General features: G+C 30.6%; 4 protein-coding genes across 6 annotated transcripts; 1 reads left to right on the top strand and 3 right to left on the bottom strand.

Annotated features, from left to right (window-relative positions):
- Positions 1-639: 639 nt before the first annotated feature.
- Positions 640-2,689, bottom strand: Atg101 (autophagy-related protein 101). 2 transcript variants are annotated; one of them, XM_017901413.1, is made up of 2 exons: positions 1,647-2,689; positions 640-1,330 (listed from the first exon to the last, which is right to left on the bottom strand). In XM_017901413.1, the coding sequence occupies exon 2, from the start codon at positions 1,294-1,296 to the stop codon at positions 640-642; it is 657 nt and encodes a 218-aa protein (XP_017756902.1). In that variant the 5' UTR covers positions 1,297-1,330; positions 1,647-2,689. The 2 variants fall into 2 exon arrangements, with proteins under 2 accessions (XP_017756902.1, XP_017756901.1); XM_017901412.1 differs by having other exon boundaries at positions 640-1,304; positions 1,647-2,687.
- Positions 2,690-3,583: 894 nt separating this feature from the next.
- Positions 3,584-5,948, bottom strand: MCPH1 (Microcephalin). The gene is made up of 3 exons (XM_017901315.1): positions 4,408-5,948; positions 4,057-4,294; positions 3,584-3,946 (listed from the first exon to the last, which is right to left on the bottom strand). The coding sequence occupies exons 1-3, from the start codon at positions 5,946-5,948 to the stop codon at positions 3,662-3,664; spliced, it is 2,064 nt and encodes a 687-aa protein (XP_017756804.1). The 3' UTR covers positions 3,584-3,661.
- Positions 5,949-8,003: 2,055 nt separating this feature from the next.
- Bulli (regulator of MON1-CCZ1 complex protein bulli) lies at positions 8,004-11,744 on the top strand. 2 transcript variants are annotated; one of them, XM_017901406.1, is made up of 11 exons: positions 8,004-8,123; positions 8,196-8,501; positions 8,647-8,821; positions 8,905-9,064; positions 9,155-9,263; positions 9,377-9,530; positions 9,646-9,709; positions 9,809-10,028; positions 10,143-10,312; positions 10,484-10,759; positions 10,901-11,744. In XM_017901406.1, exons 1-11 carry the CDS (start codon positions 8,004-8,006, stop codon positions 11,160-11,162), a joined length of 2,016 nt encoding a protein of 671 aa, XP_017756895.1. In that variant the 3' UTR covers positions 11,163-11,744. The 2 variants fall into 2 exon arrangements, with proteins under 2 accessions (XP_017756895.1, XP_017756896.1); XM_017901407.1 differs by having other exon boundaries at positions 9,158-9,263; positions 10,901-11,162.
- Positions 11,745-13,194: 1,450 nt separating this feature from the next.
- LOC108548482 (GTP-binding protein Di-Ras2) lies at positions 13,195-15,275 on the bottom strand. The gene is made up of 4 exons (XM_017901419.1): positions 14,941-15,275; positions 14,703-14,848; positions 13,752-14,017; positions 13,195-13,424 (listed from the first exon to the last, which is right to left on the bottom strand). Exons 1-4 carry the CDS (start codon positions 15,125-15,127, stop codon positions 13,202-13,204), a joined length of 822 nt encoding a protein of 273 aa, XP_017756908.1. The 5' UTR covers positions 15,128-15,275; the 3' UTR covers positions 13,195-13,201.
- Positions 15,276-20,758: the final 5,483 nt, after the last annotated feature.

Here is a 20,758-nt window from a genome sequence, read left to right as displayed (position 1 = left end):
TATTAACAAATTAGAATTCAAAATGATAAAGAAACATTTGATATTTAATGTACAATTGATTATCTAGGAAACTTATGCAATGGACGACATACATGAAATAGTACATGCGGAGAAAAGTAACTGCTATACATAATTGGTTCTTTTGTACTATAGAAATTTTACAAATATTTTAAGTTTATACAATTATTACATACATACACACAAATGTGCGCCCGCGCGCGCCCATGTGCGGTATTAGCCTACATCTTTCCTTTCTTTTCCGACATATATCATCGGCACAAAATTTGCATATACATTGATCAGAAATAGTATTTTGATGTATAAGATTTAACTCTTCTGCCGACTTTATTCAAGTATTGAATACAATCAGTTCTGTCTATTCTCCTAAAATTCAAGTCCTCTTTGCGAGTCAGCGTATATAAAAACACATAATGTGGTAAATTTTTATAAATAATAACTAAAAGAAAATTCAAGAATATGGAATTCAATACTCATAAGTAAATTCGAATGCAAACAATTTGATATGACAAATAAAATTCCATTGTTAAGAGAGGAAAGTTCATAATATCATTTTACCCAAAAATAAATTGAAATTACGTATACACTATGCTAAAAGAATTCTTCTAAAAGGATAAAGAACTAAATGGATAATGTTTCCTTAATCAATTTTTTCATTGTATTACCCATTGTTGTACTCGATGGGCTAGAGGTTGTAAATGATAATTTAAACAGATAAGGTTGTATATCAGGGTACGATGTGTCAAAGATCAAATCCAGTTCAGCTTGATTTGGCATTTTAGGTAAATAATCATGTCGATTCATTACTTCTGTTATATAAAGAATCTTATCCGTTAATAGATCTCCAACCTTTTCTCTGCATATCTGTCGTTCATGTTCTGTTGCTAATTTGATAAGTTCCAAACGTACTGTCCATACTTCCCATGGTATGCATTCAGGTTGAAAGGGCCAACGATTTTTTTTCTTCTGAAAGAATTCCAAGGATATTTGGCCAGAACCTGGACTATCGGTGGAACGTAAAGCTTCAGAAAAACCTGATATTTCACGTTTCAAAGTTTGATCCAGATGTATCGATGAACAACAGACATAAGTGAAATCGATAAAGTCACAATCGACATCTTGGTATCCCACAGTACCTACTGAATAACTACCTTCTTGTTTATACTTAAATTTACCAAGACTTCGATGGAAAAGAACGCTATGGAAGATACTTGCTACTGCCTCATCCACTTGCCTGCCCTCCATACTTAATTCAAATAACTGAGTTCTGGCATTCATGGTGATTCCTATCCAATAAGATGTTAATATAGATCTATGGAAATTTTCATAAAATATGTAATACAATTGCATAAAGTAAATGAAGTAAATTATGTAAAGTGGAAGTAATATAATATTCTATATACATATATTTAATTAAAATACCTGAATTTTATATTGTTTATGATAAAATTTTTATTATCAATTTACTACAGATTTTTGATTGAATAAAGACAGTTAAAATTACTTGAAATAAGTGAGTTATATTTAATTATACTTAGATTAATGTGATATTAAAGTCTACATATACATTTTTCAATGTCTCGCGAAAAAAAGAGGTACGGATAAAAATAAAGGAAATTAATTCTAACCTCGTAAAGGTAGTGGTAAAAACGTCGATTATTACTGGAGACTTGCTGTGGTACTGGATGATGTTTGGTCATCTTTCACTCACAGAAAATTGTCCAATACCCCAAAAATATAATTAAGTAACCGTTGAATAAAGGTATAGGAATAAGTCCTCTGAGTTTTAGAAAATTTTAAGAACAAAATATCCAACATTGAAATGAAATCGAAGCTTATGAATATAATTTCCTTGTTTCCTTGACAATTTTATCCTTACTTTTAGACATTTAAGAGATATATGTATGTAACTTGGATTTTTTAGCACAACTTTAATTTGCTATTCTGTTATCTTTCTCTTTCTTCCTCTTTCTTCCTTTGGCTATTGTATTTTAATTTTTTCGTTCCTCTTGATAAACAGGTTACAAAAATTTAATCCAAGATCATTACTAATATTAATCACAAATAGTAAACCAAATGAAACGGATATTTTTACATAAAATTTTTCAAAACCATATTTCTTGCACAAACACTTTCACTACATCATATATCTACCATCATTATCATCATTGTATAAATCGTTTTGCTATTCTAGCCGACTGTTTACTATATTTAGAACTTTCCCTTTTTATTTTGCACTCAGTATTATTCTCTTTAAAATCTCTTTATGCAAAAATTCATATGTCCAGGATTACACAAAATCATTTGCATCAAACCAAATTAGTTTTGTTCTTTCTCTTTGATAAATAACAGCTGTTCTCGCCACATTGCGCCATTTTACATTTCCCTTAATACTACTTCTCGATTGTATGATTGGTATCCTAGTAATTTAACTCAACGATTAATCTCACGGGACCTACTCATGTACACATATTACACAGGCGGCAATGAGAATGCGTATGACAAAGAGGGCGAGGAGGAAGCGGGAGAGAGAGGAAGGTGGGAGAAAGACTTACAATTTTGCAATGAATATTGTCCACCACGATTAAATGTACATTAATTCATATAAAACAAAATAGTAAAAGCAAAATGCATTTATTATTAATATAAAGCTATTCCAATTTTGCTACTCTTGCAATAAAACCTTAAAGATAAAGCTTTGTAAAATAATAACATCGCAAATATATATGTACATAATAGAAATCATAATGATATTTATCCATTAAAAATGAATATAAAATAAAAAATAGATTGAAAAGCTACTAAAAACCTATGGACGGGAATCGAACTCTGGACCTTCATCATAAGAATTTTTGAATGCCGTTGTTGGGCCACAACACCATTTGAATAAGATATAAATTTATAGTTAAAGAGTAATAAAACTTTAATCAAAAATATTTCAAAAACTATTGTGTAGTTGCACCTATAATGATATATTTTCTTTAACTGCATGACGAAATCTACAAATCTGCAAAGTTTCAACTAAATCGATGACCCGAAGGACTTGCACTTTCCTTATAAGTTTTATCAAACCATGTTTTGTTCAAGTTGATTTATATCTTTACAATCAACGAAAATATAAATTTTGTATTAATATAATATATCGAAGTCACAAAAAATTTTATACACATTACTTTTTTAAAAAGTGCTGAAATAAATGTTTAAAATTTTGTTTTAAAGTAACATTTTATGAAATTAGTAATTAATTCAGTAGCTTGAATTTTTTTTGATCTTCTGATCTAAATAACAAAATTTTTAAAACTTGAGTATATAATATTCAATAGTGTATAGTAATATTTTGGAATAGTAATTGTATATAAATATGTAACTTGTATTTAAGTTAAACTTTATTTTTAATAAACATAATTAAATTATATTTGTAAAAACTATGTAAGTTAATAATAATTTACACAATATTGCATACAAAAGTATGTTTTATACAAATAATATATAGCGATATATTGCTATAGTATAATACGTAGTAATGAATACAATTCTTTTAATAGTAATTGCTCATTTAGCTGGTACAATTTCATCATACTTATAATCATAACTATATTTCACACATAATGTGATTTTGATTTCAAATATTATTTTAAGAATATCATGATACATGGGTCAATATCTTGGTTCGTTGATATTGATTATGTGGTTGTAATTCACCTGATGTGATACTATCTAAGACCCAAGTTTCTTTTAAACCGTTAACACCAATCAAAACCCTTGCTGTTTCTGGATTTTCAGTAATAAAACCACCAGCAGCTTTTATGAGGTCTTTTAATACATTACAAGGTGGCATTGTACTTTTTTCAACATATATATATCCACAAGCAGTAAACAATTCTGGAATATAAGATTTTCCAAATAGTTGCCTATTCTTACGGTTTTCCTAGAAATTATGTAATATGAATTAGTAACATCATATGTCAAATATGTTGTATAATGTATATGAGTGTTTATGGAGAATATATTCTGATTCATTTCTATAACTTTTCTTACCAAAATTGCTTCTGAAAAATGCACCATTTCATACTTTTCAGGATTTAACCATGCATTATTTTCTAAAGATTTAAAAACCCACTCAAGGCTAACTACCCAACAGCCTCGTATAATACCATGCAATAGATTTATTGTACGCACACCTGTTGTTACAACATGTGTTGTATTTTTTGTAACACTTGATTCAATCTTTGCTGAATCAAGAGCTCTTACAATATTTTTAACCATGTCCTTATCTCTATGAAAAAAACATAAATATAAATATTTAATTTTTAAATAAAATCAGATATTTGCAATAATTAGAAATGATTTGTAATTTTATAACTTATATAAAATAATCATTACACTTACTCATTAGATAAACCAGTTGTAACAATATTTAGCTTATGTATTTGTTTTTTTTTTTTAAATTGTACAACTGATGGTCTTTGTAAAGGTTGAAAGTCATCTAATGAATTTCTTCCAGAAATATAAATATTTGTTGCTTCTAAGTTATTCATATCCTTTGTATTTTTTCCTAATTTCCTTAAAATGTCCTTATTAACAATTTTCTTAACAACAATATTTTTTGTCCTTTTTTGTTTTCTTTCGTCATAATTTTTATTTTCATTTTGATCAGTACATTCTGTATCATTTATATTAACTGGTTTATTAATTCTGATCGTCCTTTTTTTATGTCTTTTTTTACATATTGAGTTCGGATGAGATAAGTATTTTTCATTTTGCATAGGAGAAAATGATAGTAATTGTGAAGATTCACGCAAAGGAAACAACTTTCTTTTACATCCTTTTTTCTCAGAAAGCGATACAGAATTCATATTTTGATCTATGTCTGTTTCATTAGTATGAGTTCTTTCTTTAATGATTAGAGATTTTTGTGAGTTAATATGTGACATATTACAAGATGAATTGTTCAAAGCGATTGGACTATTTACAATATTATTGTCTTTACTATTATGAGTTTTCAAAACATCAATTTTATTACCATTATATTGCAATCTAGTTGAAGTATTTAATGATGTATTCATCTGTAATGAAGTGCAAACAGTATTTATACTTTCCTGTGTTATCTTTAAGCTTCCTGCATGTATGTGTTTTTCTTTATTTTCAGAATTTCTATATTTTTTCTCCTTACAACTTTTTTGTTTATATTTATTTCTATGTTTATTATTAATACTTATCTGATCAACAGATGTATTTACATTTAAGGAGGTTTGGTTTGTATTTACATTTTCTACTTCAGCTAGACATGTGCTTTTATTAACACTTTTTACCTTAGAATTATTTTGTAAAGTTTGAGGTGTATAATTTATATCCACCTGTTGCGATATTTGTGTTAAAGAATCTGGTTCATAATTATTTTTTGACACTTCTTGCATTAAAGAATATTCAGTTATTATATTCTCTATTATGTTCTGTTTCAATGATGATTTGTTGCTTAATATAATTTCTCCTTGAAAACTTTTTGAACTTTCACTTATGTTAAATGGCTGATTTTCTATATTTTTAAAGTGCATTTCTTTTTCCATATCTAATTCACTATCATTTATCATTGTAGAACATCCAACTGGTATTGGAGTAAAAGTATTTTTATTTTCATAAATATTTGAAAAGGATAGAGATTTATCTTTATAAATATTTTTACTATAATTTTTATTTTCCGATTGTGTCAAATATGGTTTCAAAATATGACATTGTGAATTAATATTATTACTAACTATATTCATATTGTTTGAATGTTTCTTCAAATTTAAAAATCTTCTTTCTGAAATATCTTGCTTAATCACTTTATTAATGTCATTATTTTCACTTCGATTTAAATTTCTTTTTATATTTGTATGTTTGACATTACTGATCATATTTGATACTTCTGAGGATAATTTATCTTTCATAATTACATATTCAATATCATCATTTATGTAATCGATTCATACTCTGAAGTTATCTATTATTACATCTGTGTAAAAGATATATATAAAATTAACATTATATTAGGTTAAGTAATTTATTTATAATGGACACATTATTTTTAAAATATGAAGAAAAAGAAAACTTTTAATATACTAAAGAATATTAAATAATTTATTAATTGATTTAGTATTAAAAGATACATTGTAAATTTAAGCTGTTGTCATCATTGAAGGACATGCACTAAACTTCGAGATAATAAGAAAGATTTCAATTCCGTATTAGTATAATATTGTATCTTATAGAGATGAAATATTTTGTTTGTGGAATAATTTAGAAGTACTCACATGGAGAGTGCAAGTCCTTCGGGTCACCGATTTAGTTGAAACTTTGCAGGTTTGTAGATTTCGTCATGCAGTTCAAAAATATATACCATTATAGTCGCAACTACTTAATAGTTTCTAAGATATTTGATTAAAGTTTTATTACAGTTATAGGTATACGTTTGACGTTGGACACAGCCATCTGTGTCCTCGTTGCGGAACTCGAACTTCGAGTTTAAAATCATTGATGGCTCTGATGTTAGTTTACTAACTCTGGTTATGTGCTCCTAATATATTTTAATAAATTAAATCGGCAGTGGAAAATTCACAAATTACTCAATATCTGTGATTAATTTACGAACTTTTATAATTGCACCGTAAAGGCAGATCCTTCAAGAACTTTCCAATATATTTTTCGATATAAGTTTGTCCCTAATTAATTAATTATTAATTATTATTCTACGGAGTGTTTGAATTGTTGTCGAAGACGCCATTGGTTTTTCATTAATTACTATCCTCTGCGCAACTAATTTATGAAACTTCATGCACGCAATAGAAAGGCAATGTTCTTGCGAATCTTCTCATATAATTTTTGATCACATTTTGCTTCTAGTTTCGTTTAGTATTAATTATTTTCAGGCAAGATCAATAATTAATAACTAACAAATTAGCGATAAATTCTTTACGAAAATTAAATAAGAATGTTGTTTAAAGCTTAAGCTTTGCAATGAAATTATAAAAGTTCACAAATTAATTATGGAAATTGACTAATTTATTAACTTTTCACTGTCGGAGCTCTTCTATCCCTTTCTATCCTATCTCTGTCCTTGTCTGACACGTGACAAGCTCTTCGACAATCTCCTCGCATGTTCTATGTTCTTATTACTTTTCCGAGTATGTGACCCAAAATCATAGATGGCGTTGATCACAGGCGGTAAAATTTTTATTTGAACTAGATACCTCTTCTGGTTATGTGCTCCTAATACACCTTAATAAATCAATTCGGCAGTTGAAAATTAATCAATTTCCAAGTTTTTATAATTAATTCATGAACATTTATAGTTGCACAGTAAAGTTGGAATTATAGGCAACATTCTTATACAGTGTTTAATTTACTAATTAATACTTACATGAGCGATAGGTTTTGTATTTCCTACATCTAACGATTATTTATATTTTCATTTTCTTTCTGTAGTAAATAAGCTTGCTGTAGAAAACTGTTTTTTCTTGCATAGTATTCTTATTATTGTGTAATAAATACATACTAATGTAAGAAAGCGTAAAAAAATAAATTTTTTTATTAACAAATTTTAGTTGCAATTGTTTATTTACAATGTTTTCATAGGCGAAAAATGAATACAAAATAAAAAGTAAATGGAAAAAGAATTAACCGTACTACGAACGGGAATTGAACCCCGCTCTTTCAGCATAAGAATTCCCGTCTGTCGCCGTTAAGCCACAAATCCGCTGGAATAAATTTCGAAATAAATGTACATCTATAACTGTAATAAAATTTTAATCGAATATCTTAGAAACTATTGAGTAGTTGTGACTATAATGGTATATATTCTTGAACTGCATGACGAAATCTATAAACCTACAAAGTTTCAACTAAATCGCTGACCCGAAAGACTTGCACTCACCTTGTCAGAGATTGGTGTTAGTACAAAGTTGTCAAATATAGCATTGATTATAATTAATTACGGGATAAGCAACATGGAAGTTGCTGTACAAGATGTTCATGATGATTATTATTTAGAACTGTCTTCTGATCCAATTAAATTTGAATCAGTTAGTTGTGTGACGAACGTTTTTTTCGATGATTCAAAGCAACAGGTTAGAAAATATTTTTCTATTTTATTTATCTAATAATAAAATTTGATAAAGTAAAATTTGTTTGCAATTTAGATATTTGCAGTTCGATCGGGAGGTGTAACAGGTGTATTAGTTAAAGGACCAAGTCAGAATATAAGTTTCCGAATGGAAGATAAAGGTCCAGTGATTTCCATTAAATTTTCTCCCGATATGAATATACTGGCAGTACAACATAACTATTCTTCAGTTGAATTTATAAACTATTCACCAATTATTGGACTAGATAATATAGAATATTCGCAATCATGCAAAGGAAAAAATGCTGCTATATTGGGATTTGTTTGGACACATGGAAATGAAATATTACTTGTTACTGATTATGGAGTTGAATTGTTTCAAGTAAAAAAGAGAAAAGTTTAATTGAATATTTTGTGTGTAATTTGTGTTTAGTACATACATATGTATATACATGCATACATACATATACATAATTTCATTATATGTAAATAGATATGTAAATGCATTAATCATTTAATCATTTTAGGTAAATCCAGATAAACGAAATGTCAGAATTTTGAAATGTCTGAGTTTAGGTGTTAATTGGTTTGTATTTTGTCCGCAAAGTCATTTAGTACTACTATCATCAGGTACAATAGGAAATCAAATGCAGACATTGCATGTAACACCTGGAAATTTACATAAGTTAACAAAATTTGAAGGTAAGAAGAAATATATAAAATTTGGATTAATATATAATAAAATGTTGGGTCAATAATTATAACCTATGATAAATTTATTTCAGTGGAAGCTGGTATGACAAAACCAGGAAAATTGGCTATTTATGAGAGAGATGTAGCATTGGCAGTTTTATATGACATTCCGTGTATTATTTTACTACGTCATCAACCGGGTACTAATCGTTCTAATGGGTCTGCTTCTGTATATGTATATACTGTGCACAAGTATGCTTTTTAGAGTCATTAATTGATTTAAATCTAAATTCATACCTACTATTTGATATTCTGTATGTATTTTTATTCTATATTTTTAAGTAGAATGACAACTATCAAAAGGAGTCATATCTTGAAGCTTGATGTCAATGGTAAATTTGCGATTAATGTTGTAGATAATCTTATTATAGTTCACCACCAAACTACAAAAGTAAGTAAAGCAATGTATAACAAGTAAGTAAACTATAAAATTTCTCAGTTAGTGAGAATGACAAAAATGACCACCCAACATAAGCAGATTTTTAAATATGTAAATTTTTTCAGACTTCTATGATTTTTGATGTTATGCTACCTGGTGTGAGCGACGGTACTGTTATGCATCATACTAGTGTAGTACCGGCAAAACCGATCAAACCGTATAATTTAAAAGTTCCAGGAGCAACCTTGTCGAGCGAAACGTATCAGCCATGCCAACTATGTATCCTTGATATTTCTATACATCTTGGAAATGAGATTCACACATTAAAATATAATAGAATATTTCTATGTTCTCTTTATTTTCTATGTTTTTCTTCAATGTATCTTACTAACAGATTCGCCAAATTGGGTTGTTTTTCAGCCAAATATAATAATTGATGTTAAACTAGGTTGTCTCTGGTAAGTAATATTTTATCTTTGTTGTGTCGTTAAATTTCTTTTTTGCTTCATGTACATAGTAAAATGAAATAATTTACAAATGTGTCCTTATGTATACAGGTACATTGAATTAAAATTGAAATCTTTGATAAAGCTCATTACGGACAAAGTGCTATTAGTCAAATTTTTAATGCAAAGAACAAATGCAAAATATATTTTGATACAAGTGTTACAAAATTTTATGATGCAGTTGCCTATTAGTTTAATGGACATGCCAATTATATTTGACAAACTGAATTCTGTGTACAGGAATTACCTTGAAGATGAAATACAAAATCAGGTGATCATGATAAATCTTGTTTCTCCTTTGTATCTAGATGATTTTCTAGTTACTTCATTGATATTCATAATTCTAGTAATTCATTGATTTTCATTGCACACAATGTTTATTCAGATGGGAACACCATTGCAAAATAATATGAAAAATCTAAACATGACAATAGAAAATTACAAGTATAAGTTATTACTTGATCAAAGTGATATGTATAGTTATATATTGTCAAAATTTCCTGAAAACACCATTGAACCGAAAATGATTGTATGGGTTCTTCTAGAATATATCAGGTATTACTTCACCTTTCTTTCCCACACACATGTTTGAGTCTGTTTCTGTCTTTATTTAAAATAGCAAAAACTAAAGAAAAAATGCCTACTTTTGCATATGATAATGTGTACGATATGTGGTGCAGATCCCAAAATATCAATGATTACATTTTCCTGTATTTTTCATTTCAGATCATTAGCGGAACACGATATCCCTGTGCAGCATTACTTACACGAATTAATTATTACAACATTAGTTCAACGTAAAGCCTATTACCAACTTCATCAATTACTACAGTATCATGTAGTTGCCGATTCAAAACCTCTGGCGTGTTTATTGCTCTCTTTAGAGAATCTATATCCAGCTGCTCATCAACTTGCCTTGGATATGTTGAAACGATTAGGAAATGCTCATGAAGAAATAATCGAGGTTCTTCTGTCGAAGGGATACATTCTACCAGCGTTACGGTAAACATTAAGTACCTTTGTTATAGTAAGATAACATACATAGAGTGAGATACATATAATGTTTAAGACAAATTTATCAGATATTCTGAAATTGATTCATTTTTAGTCATATTTCCTTCCACTTTTTTTTGTCAATTTTAGTTATGTTCGATCAGTTGGAATGGTGGATCAAGTGTCGGACAGAAAATTTCTTGAAGCGGCAAAAGCAACCGAGGATGCAACACTCTTTTATTCAGTTTTTAAGTTCTTTAAACAGCGTAATTTGTATTTATATAATGCTACAGTTTTTACAAAAGGAGAACGTTATCAGCCTTACATTCAACATTACAAGTATTTATTCGAAGGAACAGATAATGGTTGTAATTCGGACACAAATTCCAATGTCACGACGATTTCTTCGTGAGCTTCTCTTCCCTTCTCTGTTTGTTGAGCAATAATGCAATTTGAGTCTATCGTAACATGAAACAACACTGAATATATTTAAAATTCACAATATCTTACAATCAGAATATTATTTTAAAATTTATTTCACCTTCTATATTCCCATTTGTAAAATAAGTTCACATAACTGTGCGCGCTTGCTAGCTCGCTCTTTACACACACACACACACACACACACACGCGCGCGCGCGCTATTCAATCCTTTCACCTACGATAACGTTTGAGACTCGCGGTAATGAAATCGGGCCAAATATGAATATCACGGGTAAGAGTCATGGTTTGCAAACAGAGCCCAATGTAAACAACACGGGTCAAACTTGTGGTTAATTTTCACCAATATTTCTGTCTCAATTACATATTATTCTTCACCGCTTTCTCACGAAATGGCTCGATGTGTGACCAATTTTGCCGTTGACTATGGCACGCGCCATCGCAACTTAAATCGTAGTGCAAAGGGTTAATTATATTTTGAAATATAAATATCTGTAATATTTTGTAGCATTTTGTGCAATTAATACAGTCTGTTTAAAAATTATATGTATAATACTCATATTTTTTATTTCTGGATACGCGTTTAGAATAATATGATAAACTATTTGTTTCGAAATTCGTATAATTTATGCCATTATAACAATTTATTAATGCCAAACAATGTTATACATTTTTACCTGATGATTGCATGTTTTATAGGTGAAATAATGAAATCGTGATATTATTTAAACAGGAAATTACAAATTTTTGATGAAGAAATAATTGGTTAAGAGATTTTATAAAACACAAGAAGTTGAAGTGTTATTCAGTATTGTAAAACGTTTAATCGGTGATCATCGTAATATAAAAAATTGATACCACAAGGATATTTCTGATCCTCTTCACCACTGACAATAATAGTACTGAATTAACTGAGTTAGAATAAAAATTAGTCTATAACTTTTTCTGTTTTACTGCTTGGAACCCAACGATCTTGAACGTGAGCGGTATCAATCGGTGACATTGTTTGGTGTTATAATTTATTACCTTGTTATTTTATTTTCCTAAGGGCTATATATACAAAGTCAAATAGAAAATGGACAAATATTCATTGAACTTTTAATAAAAAAAATTGTTGGGTCCATTATTTTTCGGTACTGTTTAAGTATTTAATACGTGCAACAAATTTGTTAATGTTTAATTGAAACGTTGCAGCAGAATCATTTAAATGGTTTGATTTGATATGAATATTAAAAATTTCATTATATTATACGCGTTCGTTTTATTTTTCAATTATATCACTTATCGCTTTCATCGTGTATATGCACTTTTAAATTTAACATACACGCACAAACACACGCGCACTCACTATTGTATAATGTTTACAATTTTAGACAAATGGACAATTGTCAGATATTTTAATAATTCAATATTAACGTACAAACGGACGGATTGGATAAAAATAGATACAAAACGTAGGCAAGTAAAAAGTAAGAAACATAGAACGAGTCAATAAAGGGGAGCAGGGGGGGGGGGATATTTGTAAGAGGAAGAGTGGATTTAATCGTGGTTGGTCCATTTTTCATTTTCGTTAAAAAATGCGATGGTCGAGAAAGATCGAGAAAGGAAAACATTAAATATTAATCATATTTTTACAAATACGTTATCAAAACTAAAACGATTTGGTCCTTTGTTTATCATTAATTAACACGTGCGACTGAGACCGATAAAATCTTTCGTCGATATTGTGTAGTTTTTGTTGCTATTTTATAAGTTGATATCGCATATGAGATCACAACACTTTCATGTATTATATCAGAATCGTGCTAGTTATTAAATGTGCAAATATATTGTGAAGGTCATCGATCTTTATAAAGAGTACAATCGAAAAAGACGAAACCTAGAATGATCGAATGTACATAGTACATGATTCGCTGCACGATATCATCTCGTTAGCAAATTTTACGACGACTAGACAGAAAGTTAAATTATGTGTAAAAAATATGAACAAGAACAACGGTGGCGGATAAATTACGAGATACTGCAGTCGTCCGTGTAGGTGTCTCTAATTTGTTGTTTGGTTTTTCGCGAAGTGCGACGAATCAAGCTACGACTGCGTGGTTTGCTCTTTGCCTCCTCACTGATAGCAACAACATTTGAACTTTGCGCTCCGACCACTTGCTGAGAATTGCCAACAGAGCCCGTGCTTCCGGTTCTACTATGTGGACTGCCAGATCTAGCGACTCGATCGCTTCTGTAATATATGAAATCGATCAAATGACGATCGAGTGTTATATGCTGGAGAACTGTTAGTAATAGTACATTAGTAATAGTACATTACACAACGCCTTAAGTTATTCCTTTGTTGATTACTCCGATAACTTTTTTACGTTTGCGGAATGCTTTCAAAATTTTCGATAATGAATATATACATATGCATGTGATTTACACAGTACACGCACAAGTAACACTGTATCGTGTTATTAGAAATTCGTTAGCAGTTCATTTACACGGAAATATGATGAATATCGATGAAATAAAAATTTTTAAAACGATAAGACATATATTGTGGGGTTTGTACCTGCGTGATCCGTATGCCGAACATCTTCGTCGAAGGCCTGACTCGTCTGACTCGCCAGCCTGATTCTTTGGTACGATTCTGGATAAAGTGACGAAACATCGGAAAATATCTTTGACATTATAATCATCCTTAGCTGAACATTCCATTACTTTGGCACGAAGTTTGGGTAACTCGCAAAATAACCATTCACTCACGTCTTCAATCGGTACTTCTCTTCGCGTCGTTGCAAGGTCCAATTTATTTCCGGCAACGACTATCGGTACTTCCTGTTGAACGGTCGAACATGGAAAGAAATGAATATGAATATTTTCAATTAGACCTCCCATATATTGTTAATACTCATCAGCTATCAAAATTGTATTCTTCCCTTCGTTAATCTGATATTAACCCCTTGACATACAATGACGTCTGGGAGACGTCATTCATTTCATGTGCCATTGTAGACTTCGACGTCTCGGAAACGTCAAGAATTGTCTTCGGCGAACGTCGCGCAGTATATTAGATTCTTTACCTGTTTCAATCGTGCGTGGATGTTATTTTGTTTAAAAAATTTGGCACATTTGCCCGAACATATGCTTGCGACAAATAAAAAGCAACATCCTGCAAACAGATGCCATGCGTGCATCAAACATAATATAAGAAGTGAAACAACTTGGCAGTGTAAAACATGTCTGATTCCACTACATATTCCAAAATGTTTTGAGATGTATCATATTTTATAGAACTACTAAATTATTATTTTATAGTATTACTTAATTATTGTACATTAACGTTATATATCAACTTTATTGTTTTATTTACATAGCATTAAATTTGAAAATAAAACGTTCTGTTTCTAAGCTTGCACATGAGTGTCCGCAGTTGAGCCAAATTAAATGCTATTCTACGGACTCGTCGATGCGCATTTTATTTCTATGTCAAGGGGTTAATTTCTTTTTTTTTATGAACAACCTGAAAATCTGGTCGCTGTTCTCTGACTTCTTCAAAGCATCGTTTTACACATTCGAAGCTTGGTAATGACGTGGTGGCGTAAACAAGGAGAAATGCATGTGCGGTAGCTATACTCAATCTTCTCATAGCTGGAAACTGTAAATCACCTGAAAATGTGTATGCATATAAATATATTTTTTTCTTTTTTCTTTCTTTCCACTGTAACGGACGCCTGATGACGAAAGATAAAAGAATTTACCAGCTGTATCCAAGAGATCGACTTTGAGGGTGAGCGTACCCAGAACGCATTCTCTCGAATAGAGATCTTCGACGGTAGGCCTATACCTTTCGCTAAATCCTTGGCCGAGTAAACGACGTATAATCGCACTTTTCCCGACACCAGCACCACCTAATACCACCAATCTGATTCTTTCGTGGTCAGCCATTTCGCGAATTCTTTTTAATTTGTCGTAATTCAATTTTGAGAGGATATAAATTTAGTGTAGCGAATAAAAATGTGTATGCAAGTGTGAATTTATAGCGATAGTATAAAAGAATCCTGGTTCAGGAAGCCATTGAAAAATTTGTTGTATTCTCGGTTTCACTTATCAGTTTCCCTTTTTCCTCTTTTTTTCCTTTATTTTATTATTTTTTAATTTTTTGCTTTGTTCGCAAATCGCGTATAACACGATAAATAGGTCTAAAATAATATCTCAATTTTTTCTTATCTAGATGGCGTAGAAATAACGATAATTCGTTCAAAGATCCCAACCATGTCTTTTTACAGCATTCGAATTTTAGCTAAAAAGAAAATGTTCGATCAATCATCATATTTACATGATAAAAAAATGGAAAAATCTACTATATATAATACTATCAATCGAATAAAATACACAAGTATGTATTTTACAGAAAACTTTTTGTTTATAAAATGTATATTCGAATCTCATTCATTCGTAACATACGAAGTGTCTAATATCTACATCGAGATCTATATCATCGACCTTTAGGTAATAATCTACATTTTAGGTAATATCTACATTTTCGTGCAAACCATATAGATCTCGAACGAAGAAAATAGAAATCGATTTGTCCGATTTGTATCCGATGGATCATGAATAGATGGAATAATATCGAGACAAATAACGTGGAGTATCGAGATTCAGAATGTTGATATCGGTGATTATTAGGCATTATTAGGGATTAGAAATTTTTGACTAGATAAAACGAAGAATTTTCGCAAAAACTGCAATACTCTATGGGGTATTCGTACCACCGATATTGCTGCAGGCAATCGTTCGTTATTATACGATTCGCATAGAATGTATATTCGTCTTGTGATAGGAAAAAGTTGGATAGCAAACAAAAGAGACGTTGAAAATGTCTCGCATGCTCTGTGATCGATCGAAACGTGTTTTACCCAACGCCAGGGAATTAAAGCAGAGTACGCGGTAAGAAGGATCTGGGTCAAGAAATTGAAACCTTCGTATACAATGAGGTATCAATTGAAAGTAATTCCGGGATATGTACTCTGTTTCGCGTGACTCCTTGTCAGAGTCTAGTGCGAATCTAACGTGTTGCAATTCTTTGTTATAATTTGTTTACAATCTTTTCTTTCCTTTTTATCTTACCGAAAAATCTTCTTTACTAACTACCGTATAATATAATCATATTTATAGAAGTTATATTTTTTCCTGTTTGCTCGCGATTATTTCGATATATATCATCTTGAAAAATTTTTGTCAAGTACCTTTTATTTATTTTTCACCGGTATTTTCGCCGGTATTTTCACCGGCACAACGATATTAACGATAATTTCTAATGTGAAAAAGGTGCTTGCGATTGCTCAAAAAACATGAAACTATAGGAATGATTTGCATTCCTATATTCCTATTCCTTCTTAATCGATTTAATTTGCAACTGTCAGTTATTATCGGTACGTTAAAATTAATTAACGCGTCAATTGTTGAAATTGTAAAACGTGAACAACAGCAAATAGTATGTATACGTATGTAGTAGGTATGGTATAGACGGATTGACAGAAATTGTGAGATTTACGATTCGAATTGCGCATTAGTTGATCGTTATCCAATTAAAGATTGTCTAAAAGGTCACTGGTTCTCTTCCTGTATCGGTATTTTCTCTCGTGAGGCAATCAGTTATCAAAACCGCATTTCTATTTGTCAAAGCAATAACTGTGACCATACTTTTCCAGCAACTGTTGAAAAAGATCAATGTGTATATGTATAAATGAGAAAAGAAAAATTCTGCCCAACGTATCGATATGCGTTCGGAAGTATATACATACACATCGTATATAAATTATATTTAGATGTAAAACCGAGGGGAAATAGCGCTAATGGTAGTTTAGAACTTATGTTTAAAACTTATGCAGCAGGAACATAAGAGAGTTCTATCCATACACGTTCTATCATTCATAGCGTAATGATGTCTCTAAAAAAAAGGAACCAAGTAAATCCAAATTACGGTATATAATTATACTGAAATATATACTAGTACTAAATCTTGGTTCGATTTACATATATGTACATATACGTATAGTTTCATCGAATACTGTCAAGTGGTAGAACGGTGGGCGAACGAAGCAGCAGCAGCTGTTGATTTGTTTGTCATTGTGTGCTAACTATGCTACATCATCAATGTGTTTTGTATCACCTATGATTATTAGATAGTAGATGACTTTGCGCACTGTTCACAAGTTGTTGGCGTGCGAAACCAACTTCTCGGGACAGATGCATCTCGTTTCCGTTCGTTACATGCTTACCCTACTTATTTATCGCAGTCGATTCAATAGCAAACAAGTCTTGTGGAATTTTGTTGATAAATCGAGAGTATGTACGAATAATCGTCTCGTTCTAATCCAGCCTCCAAATAAATCGGGCACCATTTATTTATTTACGAACAAGTTTCATTGAACTTTCCAACATTCCCTTTTAACTTTTTATTCATGATATTTTTCGCGAATACGCTTACTATACTTTACGTTATTATTATTATGTAGTTATGTAGTTAAATTGGAAAATTTACGTGTTAGAAAAACGAAACGAAATTTAGGAATTTGATCATTACCGGAAATTGAGAAATAACGTACGTACACATTCCGAACGATACATTTAATGATGCGTGTGCTGTGCGTGTGCGTGTGCGTGTGCGTATATGTGTGCGTATATGTATGTATGTAGATAATTAGAAAGCTATATTTTTTAAATAATCGAACGTTTCAGATTATATGATTATAATAAACTTATATGCGTTGCTTTTTCCTATGATCTTGCTATTACGCGATTATTAGTTGCCTTCGTTCACAAACGATGTACGAACGGTTTAAACTTTTTATTCACGCGTAGTACGTAGCGAAACAAACCATATGTCGCTATAATATAAGCTTTGAAACAACTCTATGTATCCTCCGTAACGATAGATAAAAAATATCATTTACCTTTTACGTAGTATTTTTTCGTATTAGCGATCATTGGCAGTTTCGATAACCTAATTCATGTTACGCGTGAAATGTACGATTTATATTTGTTACTTCTTTGCAGTGAAGACCGAAATAAAACGAATGTATGAACATCGAACAGTTTATGATCATTTCATATGAGTTGCTCAACGTGCTAAAAATACATGTAACAACGGGGATTTAAAGGCGCACTCTTCATATATCGGAGTTGATCTGCCGTGAAACGATCAAAGGCAGGATACGCGCGCTGCTAGTTGTTCTATTTCTATGTCGAACAACCTTCCCTTTCGTCCCACCATGGTCGGCTTGATCATTCTCTTTTTCATCGCTCTTTTCCTCTCTTTTTGTCGCTTTCGAAACGATCCTAAAGCTCATTTATCGGAAAAATTGTGTGTCGTGACGACGAATTTTCCACTCGATCCTTATAATCGATTAATTTAGTCTTGAGTAGATTTCTACTTTAAGAAGTAAAATGTTTCGCGTGCTTATCGATATGGACGATTACAAATATTTCTTCAACGATGCTGTATGTTTGTTCAGCTTTCTTTCTGACAATTTATCTCCTCATTTTTATTTTCTTTCATATTAATTTCTGTGTAATGCCGTCAGACACAATTATTGATCTCTCGTTAATATCAAAGATCGATCCTCGACTATTGTATAACATTACGATTATACGAGTAATTAATGTCTGTTTTTCAAAATACACTTATCTTAAGCCTGTTAAATATCCGTTCTGTGTCGTGCAACAGTTTAAGGTTATCGAACATACGGTGGTTTCGCTTTCAATAGTCAACGATGGTCCTGACACTTTTATAAATAAAGAAGGGTAGACAAGATGAAAGAGAGAAGACACGGAGAAATGAAGAAATAAAGGTTAAATAAACGAGCGCGATTTCTTTGAAATATATACATACATATGCAGGTATTATGACGTTGGTCATTGGAATGTTATGGATCTCCTAATAACGAAAGGATATTTCGAGGAAATGTATGATTTGATAGAAGAAAAGATGGCCTTAAAGCGTTATTGAAAACGGCATATTAATCGCGATAATTTTCATATTAAGATCGGAGGGTATGCTGCAATATCCTTTAAAGATATAATAGAGAAAAACGCTAATGTTCGACAAGATCAATGAAAAGAAAAACAATGCGATAATTATTACTACTATGTCCTGTGATATCATTCCTCCCGATATTTCAATTAATTGTAACGCTATATCTGTGACTGTTCGTTCTACTTCTAGACAGAATCGTTTTACTTCTAACAAATTTATATATATTTATTAAATATAAGTATCACTTTACTTGTTATATCGACATTATTTATTTGTTATATCATTAAAAAGCTTGAGTAACGTTATTAAGATAATTAATATCTATTATTCAATTAAAATGCTGAAAATTTACATGCGTATACGTATGTTCGGTAATCGACAGAATGAAGCGTAAGAGATATATGTTTGTATGTATGCATATAAAAAATAGATCTTTTATCACTGTATCCTTTTCACGGATAAACGATTGTGCTAAATAAACATTGTATTTTGTTTGTCCCGCTAAATCTATACAAATCATTTGCTGCAATTAAACCATATTACAGTTGAATATAGTGTCAATCAGATTTTCCGTTCATCGTCTATACATATATGTACATAATTTTCTTTATCTTCTAAAATAATCTTAATTTGTCGATAATTATTATTTAATAATGAAACTTGATCTATTTCTTTTTTTTGTCCTTAATTCTGTGAATATTTATTATTTATGTTGTCCATAAAAAAAGAATAAAGGAAAGAAAGAAAAAAGAAAAGAAAAGAAGATACGTTCATCTACATTCGAAAACTCAGATGCATTTGTTGTACTATATGTACAACTGAAAAAATTACCTCTATCGGACATAACCTTAAAAAGTTTGTTTTTTAACAATGTAAAAATCAAACCTGTACTTTCATTTTTGAGAGCGAAAACAAGTAGAAAGGAAGAAAAAGAAAGAGAAGCAAGAGAAAACAAAAGGATAAGTAGCAAGATACAATTCTCATGTTACACCTCATTTTCAACAATAAAATATAACATTTACGAGAAAAACATATTTATCATATGTACGTAGTCTTATAAGATGAATGCGCACGCGAAAAAAAGTACTTATCGTTTCGTCAACCTTTGAACCAGGAAATACATCTCTCGCTTCCTTTTTTGATAATTTTATATAGTTAACCGCATGTTATAATCGCATTACCTGTCTATGTGTGTACAATCTTTTGGTTTGCAACACCAGTCCTTCTTATATAATAAATTAATAAAACTAATGTTAATATACAGTTTCAAGTTTAATTGAAATAAAATTTATTACGTAAGAGATTATATATATATATAAGTGTATATATACATATATATGTATATATACACGCGTGTGTGTGTGCGCGCGCGCGTGTGTGTCGAAAATAATCAGTTTCAAAACATTATTTGTAAATTATTATAGAACATGGAATAAACATAACTTACCACGGCACAAATAGAATCGGTAATGGATTCTAGTTTTGGATGAATGTAATAGAATAGATTATACGTTGGACAACGTGCGACAGTATAC

Source organism: Eufriesea mexicana, unplaced genomic scaffold, assembly GCF_001483705.2.
Source record: "Eufriesea mexicana isolate 0111107269 unplaced genomic scaffold, ASM148370v2 scaffold1523, whole genome shotgun sequence".
Classification (NCBI taxonomy): Eukaryota; Metazoa; Arthropoda; class Insecta; order Hymenoptera; family Apidae; genus Eufriesea; species Eufriesea mexicana.
The sequence above is the reverse complement of the archived record's forward strand: the minus strand, read 5'-3'. Positions and strand labels throughout refer to the sequence as shown.

Bases quoted from the DNA above. Each gene is read 5' to 3' on its own strand.
- Atg101 (XM_017901413.1), bottom strand. From the start codon at position 1,296: ATGAATGCCAGAACTCAGTTATTTGAATTAAGTATGGAGGGCAGGCAA.
- MCPH1 (XM_017901315.1), bottom strand. From the start codon at position 5,948: ATGAAAGATAAATTATCCTCAGAAGTATCAAATATGATCAGTAATGTC. The intron at 4,295-4,407 runs GTAAGTGTAATG...TTTTTTTCATAG, and splicing joins ACAACTGGTTTATCTAATGA to AGATAAGGACATGGTTAAAA. The intron at 3,947-4,056 runs GTAAGAAAAGTT...CATAATTTCTAG, and splicing joins ATTTTTCAGAAGCAATTTTG to GAAAACCGTAAGAATAGGCA.
- Bulli (XM_017901406.1), top strand. From the start codon at position 8,004: ATGGAAGTTGCTGTACAAGATGTTCATGATGATTATTATTTAGAACTG. The intron at 9,531-9,645 runs GTATCCTTGATA...TCTTACTAACAG, and splicing joins GTATCAGCCATGCCAACTAT to ATTCGCCAAATTGGGTTGTT. The intron at 10,313-10,483 runs GTATTACTTCAC...TTTTCATTTCAG, and splicing joins GTTCTTCTAGAATATATCAG to ATCATTAGCGGAACACGATA.
- LOC108548482 (XM_017901419.1), bottom strand. From the start codon at position 15,127: ATGGCTGACCACGAAAGAATCAGATTGGTGGTATTAGGTGGTGCTGGT. The intron at 14,018-14,702 runs GTTGTTCATAAA...ACCGTTCAACAG, and splicing joins AACAGCGACCAGATTTTCAG to GAAGTACCGATAGTCGTTGC. The intron at 13,425-13,751 runs GTACAAACCCCA...CATATATTACAG, and splicing joins TCGGCATACGGATCACGCAG to AAGCGATCGAGTCGCTAGAT.